The 15692-nt window shown below is 36.4% G+C and overlaps 1 protein-coding gene across 1 annotated transcript in view; it reads right to left on the bottom strand.

Moving 5' to 3' along the window:
* The window catches only part of LOC148275753 (putative multidrug resistance-associated protein lethal(2)03659), a 44275-nt gene that overhangs the window by 17156 nt on the left and 11427 nt on the right, over positions 1 to 15692 (bottom strand). Inside the window, exons 4-10 of the mRNA XM_088235252.1 lie at positions 12931 to 13087; positions 11884 to 12086; positions 8945 to 9338; positions 6251 to 6385; positions 3682 to 3833; positions 2044 to 2237; positions 500 to 685 (exon numbers count right to left, since the gene is read on the bottom strand). Of these exons, the coding sequence (XP_088091378.1) occupies positions 500 to 685; positions 2044 to 2237; positions 3682 to 3833; positions 6251 to 6385; positions 8945 to 9338; positions 11884 to 12086; positions 12931 to 13087 (1421 nt within the window). The remainder of the gene's footprint in view (positions 1 to 499; positions 686 to 2043; positions 2238 to 3681; positions 3834 to 6250; positions 6386 to 8944; positions 9339 to 11883; positions 12087 to 12930; positions 13088 to 15692) is intronic.

The raw sequence follows: 15692 nt of genomic DNA, 5'->3' as shown, positions 1-15692 counted from the left end.
GTACATTCACGCCATGGAGACATGAAGAATAAAGGAATGTGTCCTATAAAGAGACCACAGGGCATCGTACCGCTCAGTCAGCCCAAAGAGTCAACTCAACCGAGTCAGCTCAACGCTGTCACTCAGTTCCAGCATGTAATCCCAGTGCTCATTTCAACTCATCATCGTTATTACTCCCGTTACTTACTATGACTGCCCCCTGCACGCAATGCATCAATTATTTCTCAACACCAATTTGCGGGATCATAACTGGAAGCTCTATCGTCCCCAAATCCACCTCAACCCGAGACAACTTCCTTTCCAGCAGGGTAGTTTCAGACTGGAATAAATTACCAAGCCTAGTTGTCCATTCCACTCCGGTCAACCAGTTCAAAAACCGTTTGGATGCATTTTTGAAGGAAGAACTTGGACAAAAAGCAGTACAAGAGATATAACAAATAAATAATAGGTCTGCAAAGTGGGTGCATTGTTAAATGTGCCAAGTATTCTTGCAACTCACTGAGTTGATGCTAAGATGGCGATGGAACTCTCGGGATCCGGAGTCATCAGCAGCATCCGCCGGCAGTTCTACCTGCTCCTCCTCCTCGGACCCCTTCTTCAGCAGCTCGGCAAAGTCCAGCCCCGAGGCCTGTAGCGCTTCGTACGAACCTTCCGCCGCGATCACGCCGTTCTTGAGGATTATAATCTGGAAGACAAAATTTATAAATAATAAAATAAAGAAATTAAATCAAGACTAGTAGACGTTTTTGAGAATTGATATGCAAGTCTAGGATTTCAACTTTTCCTTCTTGGCGATATGTAGCCAGAAAGCATTGCATCTAATAACTTTAATATCTCTATAAATATATTAAATATTTGGTTCAGATTTTCGGTATTCCTCTGTTACACATTTACGTATCGATTGAAATAATTAATTATTATATAATAAATCATTACTGGGCATAGAAAAAGCATTTTGTAACAAATCAGAGGTGAATTGCTAAAACACTAAAATGTTTATCAATGTGACGTATGTGGTATATAAGAGCACCGAACATTATTTACATCTCACTTTCGAGAGAGACAAATTCACGTGTCACGCAGGCCAGTAGCAAAGTAATCTGTACCACTGCTGCAGTATGCCAGTTTTGCGCAGTTGCTTCCGAGCCTTTGTTAGGACAGTCTCTCTGTTTTTGCTGCGAACGTCAGCCATTTAACTTTTTTTGACTAACTATTGCTTTACAAAATTGTGACAGGAATGGTTGACTGTACAGAGCTGCTTGGTTTAATAACAATACATGTGCCAGCCAGGATTTGTAGACGGTACCACCTGTTTCATGTACCAATAAGTAAAACATCGTATGTTAAAAATGCTTTTTTTCGTAGGACTTTTTCAATGTACAATACAAAATTTAAAAATATAGATTACACAAACATCACTCTGTCAGATTTAAAATTTACACTAAAAATGTATTATGTAACTTAGTAGACATTATAATAATAAATATGTACATTTCCCTCCCCCTCCTTATCCTCTCTTCAAGCATTTTTGTCCTTATCCCGCCCAATTTACAGTAACTTAATGTTCTTAAAATTAATATTTAAAAAATCTCTGATTATTGAGTACATGAAAATAACATTTTTATATGTATAAATTGTATGTATTTATTTGATATGTAATATACATTTTCTTTACTAACTTTGTATACTATGTGGAAATCTGTTATTAGTTCTGAGTTTATACACTATATCTGTTTGTTTACTAAAAATATGTATGTAGAACTGTTGATTTCCCTAATAAAATAAAATAAATAAATAAACCATTGAGGATTCGCCCATGAATATTCATTTTTTGCCTGTGTATTGAATTATATTTTAGTTACATCAAATTTTAATGTACATTTTTTATCAGAAACACCTTAAAAAATTCATGTATATTTTTACTTAATTTTTTTTAATGGCGCTTTTCTGAAAGAACAGCATTTTAAAATGGCAAAATCGTACAATTTCTTTACTTTTTATCAGCTATAAATTATTTTTGATACATTAGATTAATGAACTTACATGGTCCACTTCGTTCAAGTACTGCAGCTGGTGGGTGATGAGTATCCTCGTGGCGGGCCTCAGGAAGCTGGCTATACAGTTGTCGAACAGCTGTCGGCCGACGTGGGCGTCGACAGCCGACAGGGGGTCGTCCAGAAGGAAGATGTCGGCGCGTCGGTAAACGGCGCGGGCCAGGTTGATGCGCGCCCTCTGTCCTGGGAAAAATACCGTCAAACTTTGGAAATTGTAATACGCTACGTCTCTCGCGTTGAAAACCGAATGAAACATCTCGCCACTGTCCGTGGCCCTTTTATAGGTCCTGAATGGATGAATTTCAAGGCTATATAAAAACTGAGAGCCAGAGGAACTTAAGAGACATTTAAGTAGTTTTTGGGGTTTTATTTCATTTAACTATATACCGAAAATATATAATGAAAACCATGGTTAGTTCTATGGTTATTGGTATGAAAGAGTAAATTTTGTCTGAGGTTTCTAGTTAGGATATTGTATTTTATTGAGCTCAGTAGTTCAGGCGCATCAAAGAGTGAGTTGAGAATTTTAAATAGGACTAGAAGGTTAGATTTATTTCGACAGTCTTCAATATATTTAAGCTAGTTTCTAACTCAACAATGTTTTTATTTATATCACTACAGAGATGGGTAGAATTTTTGTTTCAAGATTATGGATATTCGAGCGTTTACAGGGCTTATGACCTGTCATAGGTTGGGTTCAAGTGGCCACTTTTATGTAGATACTACAACATTCCCCATTCCGCTTATTAGCGAATATCCATATCGGTGACATTTTTGGTTTTTTGTATATATGTCATGAAACAAGGAAAGCTTTCGCTAGCGCAAGCTTTCCTTGTTTCATGTTTGATTATGTCCAAATGCTTGCAGACTGGCTGGATTTCCTCCCTAGGGAGTTGTTCATATTTAAATTTATTTCAACAGAGAGGGAAATTTTTTGAGAAGGGGATATGGAAGTCTAGGCATTTAAAGGGCTTATGACCTATCATTGTGAATGTTACACAGTGTGTAAAGTGGCCACTTAAACCAGCCAATGATAGGTCATAAGCCCTGTAAATGCCTAGACTTCCTTATCCCCTTCTCAAAAATTTTCCCTCTCTGTTGAAATAAATTTAAATAGTTTCTAACTCATTATACGTATATTGGTCTCTGGATAAGCCCAACCTCCAGCCTATCTTTCTCAAAAATCGATGTTGAACTGATACAATATTCTTGATGTGAACATCATAATATTGTATGCGATAAAGATAAGGTGATAAACAAACGAGTGCAGACTTTTAGACGCATTATTGCTGAAATGATTGGGAGCGCAATGCGCTCCTTGCGCCTCAGCGAGAACCGTCCCTGTCTCTCTCTCTTCAATCCGTGCCCCATGTCTGAGGATGGTGACTACGCCTGACTCCAGGCATGGCTCGTCTGTGGACAGTCTCCCTCCACCTGGAACGGTCTTGTGCTCATCTGTAGGCATTCGTCGGTGATAATTCTGATAATTCGGTGACTAAGCCGCTCCATCTTGTCCCTCGGACACTTCCCAGGAGAATAGTTTACTCCAAACTATACTAGAGTTCCCCCTGGAAATATGTCCCCGTCTACATGTGTATTAAATTTAGTTGAATGCCAAGAAACTCACCTCCGCTGAGGCTTATTCCCCTCTCTCCCACACCGTCTTGTCCCCGCGGGGGAAGAGGGAGAAGTCCCTCTCCAGAGCGCACTTCCTTATGACCATGTTGTACCGCACCCGCTCCATGGGCGCCCCAAACAATATATTCTGACGGATCGAACCTAAAAGGAAACATTAAAATATGGCGTAAATAAACTACGATGTCAGTCAAGGATGGCGTGAACTCCAGATTATTTAATCAGTGGCGATTTTGCTTTTGACCCCCTCAAATGTAGTACTAACAATCCTTTCACTGCGACTAGATAAAATAAAATACAATTTCGAGTATCGTCTATCATCTTGTTAACCTTAATAATAAGTCAAGGAATGCTATCTTTATTTAGTTTTTTATAGTTTACTTTTTGTGCTGTTACGTGTTCACTTGATTGCCATACTTATTAGTTCTTTACAATATTTGAGTTTGTCCAAACGTTTGTAGACAAAAGACTGGATTTCACCCCCTCGGAGTCATTAAGATTAACAAATTAATTTGTATTAATAATAATAATACTATAATGAAACCAACCGGTCCGAGAAGTTTAAAAATTAGAAAATTATTTTCAGGCGTTGCCTAGTATGTGAAATGATTCAGTCAGATGAATCTCTTCGCAACAATAAAGGTTTCAGCTCTTTAACTTCACTAAAAGAGGACTTCATGGATTTCTGTAAAACGCCAATATCACATAAGCATGAAACGCGCCAAAAAGCGAGAGGAAACTTCATAGAAAGAAGAGCCATAAATGCGTATGGAGAGAGGACCAGGGCGTATATACTCCCTCGCATAGTAAAGAGACTCCCGGACGAAATAAAGAATAGTGATATGAATAAAAACAAAATAAAATTGGTTTTAAAAATCTTTTTCTTAAATTCTAAGTTTAGTGTGTAAAAAAAAAAAAAAAAATTATAAAAAAATGGGGAAACCAAACAATTTAAAACAGTGTCAAAAAAAGTGTTTGTTTATTATTTTTTATATTTTTCGTTATCAAAAAGACTTGATTTACTTGTATTTAATTTTTTTAATATTTTTATGATTTTTTTAAAAATATTTTATGTGAACATTATATGTTGTGTTACAAAAATGTTTAAAGAGAGAAATCCCTGCAAAAAAACTGCTTTTGCAGTTTGGCGGGAATTTAAAAAAATTGTTTAGAATTTAAAAAAGAAAAAAAAAAAAAAAATCAACAAATGGAAGAATTGAAGAAATATGGATGTTTAAACATAGGCAAAATGGTGAATGTTACACAGTGTGCCCCTTGAACCAGCCAAAGACAGGTCATAAGCCCTGTAAATGCCTAGACTTCCACATTCACCTCTTTAAGGTATTCTCCATCCCTGCTGTAATTTGTTAATATTAGTTATTTGCTCGATGTATTATTATTGAGTTGTTTTATTTTTATTGTAAACTTTTTAAAATCATTCTTGTTGCTGAAATTCCACTCGTCGGTCGGTGCGCTTAGAAGCTGCAAGACTTTTTGTAATGATAGCTATCATTTTATAAAAATCATATTATGTAAATGTTATCAACTATCAAATATCTCAATTTACTAAATGAGGTCTAGAATTTCAACAGTACAGCGCCCTTGAGGTGATTTTCACAAAAATGGCGCTATATAAATTATCCAAACATATATAGTTAACAACTTAAAAATTAACCAATCGTGTAACTTTTTTTTTTGTGAAAAGTAATATTTGCGTTCTTATGATTTACCCAAATATTTAATTTTTAGGTCCGTTTTCAACGAGTTGTAAATAACTCACTATTAGAAAATGGAAATCAAGTTGGAGTAGAGTGGGATTCGAACCACGGACCATTGGTCCGTGAGTCGTAGACACTAGCCACAGGACCACAATCCGATTTTAACCTCCTAACCTGCTCCCTTCCTTACCCCCGCCACCACACATTCTGCAACATACATACCGCTAAATATTATTAAACATATTATAACAGAGATGAAGAACATTTAAGAAAAGGTAATATAGAAGTCTAGGCATCTACAGGGCTTATGACCTGTCAATGGCTGGTTTAAGTGGCCACTTTACACACTGTGTAACATTCACCATTCTGCCTATATTCGAACATCTATATTCCTTCAATTCTTTCATCTGTTGATGTTTGTGAAGTTAAAGAGCTGAAACCTTTATTTATGCGGGTGAGTATAATCTAATTGAATTATTTCACCTACATACTAGGCAACGCCTGAAAATGTTATTTTTTCAATTTCTATACTTCTTCATGGACCAGGTAATTTATCAACAATATTTTGAGTTTGTCCAAATTTTAAATTTTTAAACAGCTCCCCAGGGAGTTGAATCCAGTCCTTGTCTACAAAAATTTGGACAAACTCAAAATATTGCTAAATATTATTAACTTAATTTTAGTATATGTTCGTACATGGTGGTGCTTGCGTCAAATTTAACTATGCATGTAATTTATATATATTTTTTGTAAATATTGATGGTCAAACATAGGCAAATATTAACATAGGAACGAGGGCGTGTGAAGCTCTGTTATTGAGAGTTTTCTAACTTACCAACAAACAGCCAAGGTTCTTGCGAAGAGTAGGCTATTTTCCCACTAACTTCGAGTGTTCCACTTCTCAGTGGCAGCTCCTGGAGGATGGCGTTGAACAAGGAACTCTTTCCGGAACCCACCGGACCAATAATGGCCACCAAACTAAAAAAATAATCATATTAAAAAGAAAATGTATTTGAAGTACAAACCATGTGCTTATTCATTATACGTAAAATGAAACAACTTAACTACTTTTTTTCAATTGACCAATTTCGAAGCTATACAAGCTTCATTTCAACAGTGTCTACTAAATTAATATTAAATCTAAACATATGGAGCGAATAAATCCAATCTTTTTGAAAGGTTGTTCTTGCAAAGATAGGAGGTGTGGAGTGAGAGGGATACGATCTTTAACACTTTATAGCATTTGACAATTTAACAACAAAAATTAAAAAACTTGTGTTTGTTTTCAACTCTCTAAGAAACATTCTGGACAAAAAAACTTCAAAAAAAGTGTATTTCTCATTATGCCAAAGTCTTATTGAGTATGGTATTATTGCGTGGGGTGGGGCCAGGAAAAATGCTATTCAAGCATCAGAAATTGCACAAATGTGTGTTCTCGAGGCTCTACTCGGGGTCCCTATCAGGATCAGGACACCTACAGCTGAGGTGCTTGAACGAGTAGGTGTTCTGAATGCCAGGCAACTGTATGCTAAGGCACTTCTCGTTCACACTCATAAACACGGTGGAAATAAAATCTACAATACTAGCTATGAAACGTTAATATATTAACCAGTCGCTTGAAGGGTCATATTTCCAATGTTACCCATAGAAATTTCAAATATTTTACTTCATTACGTTATTATTATAATTATGGATAACTTATATAGCACCATTTTCGTAATATAATACCTCAAGGGCGCTTTACACAGTGATTCTATTGTTAAATTAATTTAATTGAAGCTTTTAAATTTGTAATTTAATTAAAACAATTTATTTTGTTGTCACGTGCTACAGATTTATTTAAATGATTTAGAGAACAAGTGGGTTTTAAGTTTTTTCCGAAACATCACTTCACTTTCACAGCCTCGCACCTCTGCTGGGAGAGCATTCCATGCGACCGCAAATGCGCGTTCACTAAATTTAGTGCGCTGTTTGCGTAGAGGTATAATAACTTTTCCTCTCGCCGTAGACGTAGCTGATCTAAGCGTGAGACGCCTGTCAGCTAGTTCATCTGGAATGCATAGTTCCCTTAGATATTCCGGAGCAGAGTTGTGCAGTGACTTATACATGAGCCAACAGAGTTTGTATTCGACCCTCTGTGGAAAACGTAGCCAGTGTAGTTCCCGAAGTAGTGGAGTGATATGACTGAACTTAGAGATTCCGAAAATAAGTCTCGCTGCGGCATTCAATACAGATTGTAGGCGAGTTAAGTTGTTCTTCCAACCGAGTGAAGTTGGCGCGGTTACCTAGAAACCCATGTGTTTATGGCGTTGTCAAAATGGTTGTAAAAAAATGTAATTACTTACATATATTTATACTCGTATTTGTAATTGCTTATATTCTATAATAAAATTTTAAAAAGAGTATCTGTGTATTTTTACTATATAAATGTATTTTCTAACATGACTCTAAACAGGCTTAAGTAAGCCCTAACAGATTGGCATTAATGTCACGTCAATCAGGACGTCAGGAGTGACAACACCGCTTGCTTCTTGAATGCCTGCCCTTGCTGTAGGAACACATCGATAGTACCGTTTAATGAGATTTCGTTCACTGTTCTGAGGATCCTCGGCAGAGGGGAAAAGAATCCGATGTTGGTTTTATAATTTCCCACAGCAAAGACAGCATTGGTACGCAAGTTACGGTGAGGTACATTGAGGTTAATCTAAGCAAGGCATCTAAACAGTTAGATATTAATTAGTGCAAGAATATCAAACCAGCCAAAATCCTTCTGAATCCTAAACTGAAGATATGAAGGGTCAAAACTATACCGTCAAATAAATAATATTTCAATAAAAAAAAAAAAATACAACTCTGTTTTTAGCCACGTTTTTACAACAATATTTTGAGTTCGTCCAAGTGTTTGTAGACAGAATACCGGATTTTGCCCTCTATGGGATCGTAATTTAATCATATCAGAATATTATACAGGATGTTCTTTAAACCCTGTCACATCCGAAACCATAATGATCAGTATGAGGGAGAAGACATATTGGCACATAAAAATATTTTTTTAGAACGAATAATTTTTTTAAAAATCAAATATTAAAAAGAACAGATGGTTGCTTACTTCTGCAGGGGACAACCGAGGGGGGCGCGGACGCGCGGTTATCGGTGTGCCAGACTCCCCCCTCTCCCCTCCTTGTTTGTTCCCTGCAGAAGTTAGCAACCATTTGTTTTTATAAATATTTTATTTTTTTAAATTTTAATCGTTCTAAAAGTGTATTTTAATGTGCCAATATGTCTTCTTGCTCATACTGATCATCGTGGTTTCGGATGTGACAGGGTTTAAAGAACACCCTGTATAATAATTATAAAAGTCAACAGATGGAAGAAGAGTTGAGGAAATGTTGATGTTTAAACATACGTAAAATGATGTGTAAAGTTGCCACTTGACCAACCAATGACAGGTCACAAGCCTTGTAAATGCCTAGACCTCCATATCCCATTCTCGAAAATGTTTTCCCTCTCGGTTGCAATAAGTTCAGGTGCACAAACCTTCCCGGCTTCACTTTCATCGTGATATTGCTGAGGGTGTCCTCGGATTGCTCTCCCACCCATTTGGCGGTCGCGTTATTCAGCAAGATGGCCGGCCTGTCGCTGCCGCTGCTCACTTTGCGCTTCAAATCGTCCAGCGCCTCCCGCTTCTCCTCCTCGTCCAGGTTGCGGAACTTTCCGACGCCCTTGGCTATGCCGGCCACGCGGGCCTCCAACTCGCTCTCCGACGGGCTGTTGATGAACTTGACGTTGTCTTTCGGCTTCCCGTTTGCGTTGCTCTCGGCCGGCGACTTGTCGTCGTCCGGAGGAGGCAGCGGTTTGGTCGTCTCCTCGTAAAGCATGAACTTCTGTAAGCGACGAATTGATATCGTAGCCTCCGCTATCTGTCCAATTCCTACAAAATAAAACAGACACAAATTTTTAATAAGTGTGTACTAGTAATAAAATGTACAGTGGTTTGGCCGGATATCGGATATCCACCTCACAGGGGCGAATCGTGTATAGAAGCGATTATGCGCAGCTTACCATTATATTTGACTATGCATAATAATGTTTTAAGGTAACTTTATTTAAGTTTATAGCAACTGAGAGGGAAAACATTTTTTAGAAGGGAATATAGAAGTTTAGGCATTTACAGGGCTTATGACCTGTCAGTGGCCACTTTACACACTGTGTAACATTCACCATTCTGCCCATGTTTGAACCTCCACATTTCCTCAACTCTTCCATCTGTTGACTTTTGTGTGTTGACTTAAACCAGCCGATGACAGGTCGTAAGCCCTGTAAATGCCTAGACTTCCATATTCCCTTCTCGAAAATGTTTTCCCTCTCTGTTGCGATAAATTTAAATACGAATAACTCCTTAGGGAGGAAATCCAGCCAGTCTGCAAGCATTTGGACATACTCAAACATTGTTGAATTAATTTTATTTACTGAAAAACGAACTAATAATTATTATGTATTCCTTATAAATCGTTGCCACCATTTTTGGCACGTATTTTTCTCCAAATATAAATAAAAATATTAATAAAACGTGCCCAGCGCCAGCAGTGAGCCAAGAAACTAGCTGATTATTCCAGCTTATTTCTCCACACAAATATGTATACTATTTTTAATATCTTAAACCCAGTGGCAGTTTTATCTCCTAGAGTAAACTTGCTTTAAGATTTTTTTCTTAAAAGCCGATTTAAATAATTTTTTGCCCCACAACAGGCCAGGAGGCCCAATTACAGTGGTGAATTATATCGCTGAACACCCAGGCTTGAGAAAAATCAGAAATAGACTTTTGTGTTCTCACCGGGAATCGAACCCGGAACCTTCCGGGTGTAAGTCAAGCGTCTTGACCACTACACCACGGAGGCCGCCGAATGAGAAATAAGTCGAATTAAATTTTTACGTACGAACAGCTAGATGCAGAGATAATGTGGCTAGATGCTGCCCTATTTAACACAGCAGCATCTAGCAGTTTTAAAATGTAATTATTACATTTTTTCCTATCTTTCTAAGAGCATGTATGGATATAGAGCTGGCTTTGAAATACATATGTAGATGAGATATTCGAAAAGTTAACTATACCATTTTAGGATTGGTAGTTGTCAAAATTATTTCAATATAAAATTTATAAATTACCTTGAATACAAAACCGGTATTTTTTATGTATCTACTCTCACTGCCTCCACCTTCCATGGAATCATTTCTCTACAATACCGCAGAGTGTGTGCGGACCAACTACTGCTTTACAAAATTATGACAGGAAAGGTTGACTGTACAGAGCTGCTTGGTTTAATAACAATACATGTGCCAGCCAGGATTTGTAGACGGTACCACCTGTTTCATGTACCAATAAGTAAAACATCGTATGTTAAAAATGCTTTTTTTCGTAGGACTTTTTCAATGTACAATACAAAATTTAAAAATATAGATTACACAAACATCACTCTGTCAGATTTAAAATTTACACTAAAAATGTATTATGTAACTTAGTAGACATTATAATAATAAATATGTACATCTCCCCTCCCCTCCTTATCCTCTCTTCAAGCATTTTTGTCCTTATCCCGCCCAATTTACAGTAACTTAATGTTCTTAAAATTAATATTTTAAAAATCTTTGATTATTGAGAACATGAAAATAACATTTTGATATGTATAAATTGTATGTATTTATTTGATATGTAATATATTTTCTTTACTAACTTTGTATACTATGTGGAAATCTGTTATTAGGTCTGAGTTTATACACTATATCTGTTTGTTTACTAAAAATATGTATGTAGAACTGTTGATTTCCCTAATAAAATAAAATTAAAATTAAAATATTTGAGAGAGGAAATATCTATTATTTGCATACATTCCAATGTCGCCATATTCGAATTTGCGGTTCAATTGGTGATAAGAATGTACTCGCTCGCAAGTGCGAGACAAGGGGAGCAGATCACTAGCATGATATTAGCAGACGGTTGGTCTCTAGCATAACAGGGTTGAATTGCGAAGATAGCAATACGCCCTGAATAAGCAGGTGAAAGCCAATACACGTAGATACTGGAAGAAATTATACAAAAAATTGATCTTTTGCATTATTCACATGCACGACAGATCGGACTTTTACAATCCCCGGTTAGTAGCTTTCGATTAAAGTTTATTTTGTAATGATTTTTTTAAACAGTTTCTAGAAAAAACTAGATACTAACCTACTACATTCTGCGTCCAGGTAAATGAAGAATACAGTTCCGTGTGTGAAACAGAACCAGAACTTTAAACTAATACTTACGATTCGATGACTACTCTCAGTTCAAAATTCTGAAAGGGGAAATCGAGCGGAGACAGGTCCGCCTCGTAGTGTAGAGGTTGGCGCGTTCCTCAACCGCGCGCCTGAGGTCCCGAGTTCAATTCCTGGCAGGGTCGGCATGAAATATTTATCAACGACGAGGAAGTACTAACCTTGTGGGAAGAATACAGTCATGGTCTGCCTCAGGACGTTGTAGTAGGACGTAATAACAAACACGGTCTCGGCGGTGATGGACTGTTCCATGAGAACATATGTCAAGATACTTAGAAAGAGAGACACTCGCGTCACAAACATGATGAAGGATATAAGGACTCCTTTTATGTACGATGTAGCCCGAATCTCTTTGATCTCACGTCTGCAATGAAAAAAATAAAAATTGATGAATAAAACATTTAGCCATTCGAGGCATGAGACTCAAAAATTTTGAGTTTCGAGACATTTTCAATATCGAGACTCTCGAGATGCTAGAGAGGGCTCATTTAATAATTACCTTAGACAGCGTCAGCATAGACTGTTTCACATTCCAATATACAGGACTAACCTGCCAATGGTTATGCCTGTTGGAAGGGCTATCTCTATGTTGAACAATATTACTTTGGACATTGACATTTTTCACGTCTCTGAGGGAGTTTTTCGTTACAAGATTCTCTTACTTTTTTAACATATTATTATCTGGATATTATATGTGTTACTTTATGTATACCTAATTTAACCTTATTATTTTAATTATTTATAAATTTATGAATTAAGATATTCTATTTTATAATGTACATATATATGAATAAATAGAATTTAAAATTGAAAAAATTTTTTTTTTTTTAAATATGCAAAAAAATTGATTGAGGTAAATACTAATCCAAATATACAGAGATAATTATTATTCTGTTCTAATATTAAATGTTGTTGATACCAAGATAATAAGGCTCAAATTCCTGTGCGCGAATATAAGGGACGGATGCAATCAATCAATTTTGGAGTATTAATATTATAGATAGATAATATTTTCCCTTAATTCTTTAAATTTTACTAGAATTATGTTATTTTGGTTGTGATTTTATTTAAGCTCCTGATGTCTCGCTACGACATTCAATACAGTCTGTAGGCGAGTCATTTTATTCATTCGTAGACCTGCGTAGATACTATTACAATGATCGACTCTAGACACTACAAACGCATTTATTAATTATTAAGCATTGTACCTTCTCGCTAAGCTGACAAGCTGCGCAAAAGGATCCTCCCAAGTGTACATCTTGATGACTTGAATTCCACTGATTATTTCGTTCATCAGGCGAACTCTTTCGTCCGTGCGAAGGGCTGTTCGGAGACGTAGCACAGATGTCCTTTTACCCAGCCACCCTAAAATTTACAGAACATATATTTGAAGATATCGCAACACGATCACAACTGGAATATGCATCGTCAGTCTGAAGCCCTTTGTACAACTGCAACTCTTTTAACTTGGAAAGGGTTCAGCGGAAGTTTTTACGGTACGTACAGTTCAAAAATGACTTGCTTTTTTTGTTTAAAATAATAATATCAATGTTCGATTGTTGTGAACTTATCAATTTGATTAATGTGCGAGTGCCTGGTCGAGTTACCCGATGTAATACTCTGTTCTACTGCGGGCCATCATCGACCAATCACAGCGCGAATTCACCAGTGATGCGGATGCATGTACTCGCGAACCAATATGCTAACAACATCGACGTCTTTAACGTGAGTCTTGTAAATTTCAAATATCAATGTATATGTTCCATATCAAATAGAACTTAATATTCTGTTCATATTGTATTTTATAACATTATGTACCTAGCTGCTTTAAACCTTTAACTGCATTTTTTTAGCTTATTTTTTTTTAAAACCAACTAAACTTCTAAAAACAGTTCTATATGTTATCACTTTATATTGTATTTTTTTAAATTTAAGTAGTTTATATACTCATCTTCTTTTTTTTATACCAACTTTACTTCTAAACACTGTTCTATCTTTTGTTGCTTTATATTGTATTTTTAAAATTTAATGTTGTTTATAGACTCATATTTTATATAACTTTCATGTACGTAAAAGCCTTATGGGCGTGAAAAATTAATAAAATAAAAAGGGTAAACCAATTAATGAAATTTGCTACCAAACTTTGATGTCCGAGTTGAGGTTGCCATCGCTCTCCACCAGAAGGACAATTGCTGACCTCACTCTAATGCACAAAGTGATATGCACCATAATAGATTGCCCAAAATTACTGTCCCTCATAAACTTTCATGTGCCCACAAGGACCACCAGACTCTGACACATGCTCCGGTGTGAGTTGAGTACAATAGGGCAAACTTCACCCACCATTCTCCCCTCCCCTAGTGAGCATCCACAGAACTGCAAATAATTATGCTGAGCTGTTGGACTTGCACCACACCACTCCTGCTGCAATCAAATTAGCTATCCTATCCATCTAATGGCCATCCCCTCAATTCTCCCGCATTTAATGTGTTTCTCCATTCATCTTCACTTTATTTCCTTTTCTTTTTTTTTGGAATGAATACATGTTAAGTGCAATAGTTATGATTTTATTTTTGTTATTTTCCATAATACTTAATGTACTTTAAACTGTATGTTGTAAGAGCCCTCTGGGCGTTTATTGAATAAATAAACAAACAGAGATGGACATGAAAATATAAGTCCGGGCTTGCGCATAACCTGCATTGGCTGTATTTTAAGTATGTCCAAATGTTTTTAGACATTGGGCATTTCCTCCTTAGGGAAGTGTTAAGATGTAAATTGGTTGCAACAGAGAGGTAAAACCTTTTTGAGAATGAACATGGAAGTAATCTAATTGAAAAAGTGAAATAACTCAGCCGGATGAATCTCACACACATCAATATAGGTTTCAGTTCTTTTACATCACAAAAGTTAACAGATGGAATACAGTAGTGTAAAAAAGTATGTTTACTAGGGTGGAATGACTGAGAAAGATATTGAAAGGAGGGTGAGTGCCGGGAACAGAGTCAACGATGCACTTAAATCAACCTTGGCAAATAAATGTTTGTCGCAAGAGGCAAAATTCGCAGTTCACAATGGAGTCCCGGTCCCGACCCCGGTGCATGGGAGCAAAGCATGGACTTGGAAAAACAAAGAATTCGGCTGAATGCTGTCGAAATGCGATCTCTCAGGCGAATGTGTGGTGAAAATCTACGTACGATAGATGCACAAATGTCGAGATCCGTACATTATGTAAGGCTGAGATAAGCATTATCGACAAAATCAAGAAAGGAGCTCGGCGTCGGTTTGAACGTGAGGAGCGAATGGACAGCGAAAGAACGGCTGAAAATATTTACAATGCGAATGTTGATAGAGGCATGACCAAATTAATGTAAATATATTTAAAATTAAATGTAAAAAGTATATATTTGAAAAATATTAGGTAGTATATAGTGTAAATAGTGAATATAATTAATGAAAATGTACATATGAAACAGTTAATATTATAAATTAGGATATTAAGTGTATAATAGTGATAAATAATGTTAGAATAAGTATAGATGTAAATATTGTGTTGTAAATATATATTAGACTATGTTACATAGAACTAAATAAATAAATAAAAAAAAAAAAACCAACAAATTCTTGGAAATGGACATGCTAAAAGTGGGAATAATGGGCGCACATGCATGAGAAGATGTATGAATGTAGAGGAAGCATGATCTGTATGCAAAGATAGTGATGTGGCGTTCTATTTTCTCTGCCGGGGAAATGGCGAGATGGTTTTGTTTGTTTGTTTGTAAAAAAGACTAACTGTCTATGCCAGTTTACTGTGAATTCCAAGCGGTATGTTGCGCCTTATTGCACTGCTTCACATTTACTGACGACAAGTTAAGTCGAATGGAACACAAGACGGGTGTTTAGAGCTGCATCTAGTGTATAATTATATTTCAATGTATAGGACGCGTCTATGTGTATTAATAGGCCGGTG

Source organism: Micrasema longulum, unplaced genomic scaffold (genome assembly GCF_059751315.1).
Source record: "Micrasema longulum isolate JH-2025_06_02 unplaced genomic scaffold, ASM5975131v1 h1tg001345l, whole genome shotgun sequence".
NCBI lineage: Eukaryota > Metazoa > Arthropoda > Insecta > Trichoptera > Brachycentridae > Micrasema > Micrasema longulum.
The sequence above is the reverse complement of the archived record's forward strand: the minus strand, read 5'-3'. Positions and strand labels throughout refer to the sequence as shown.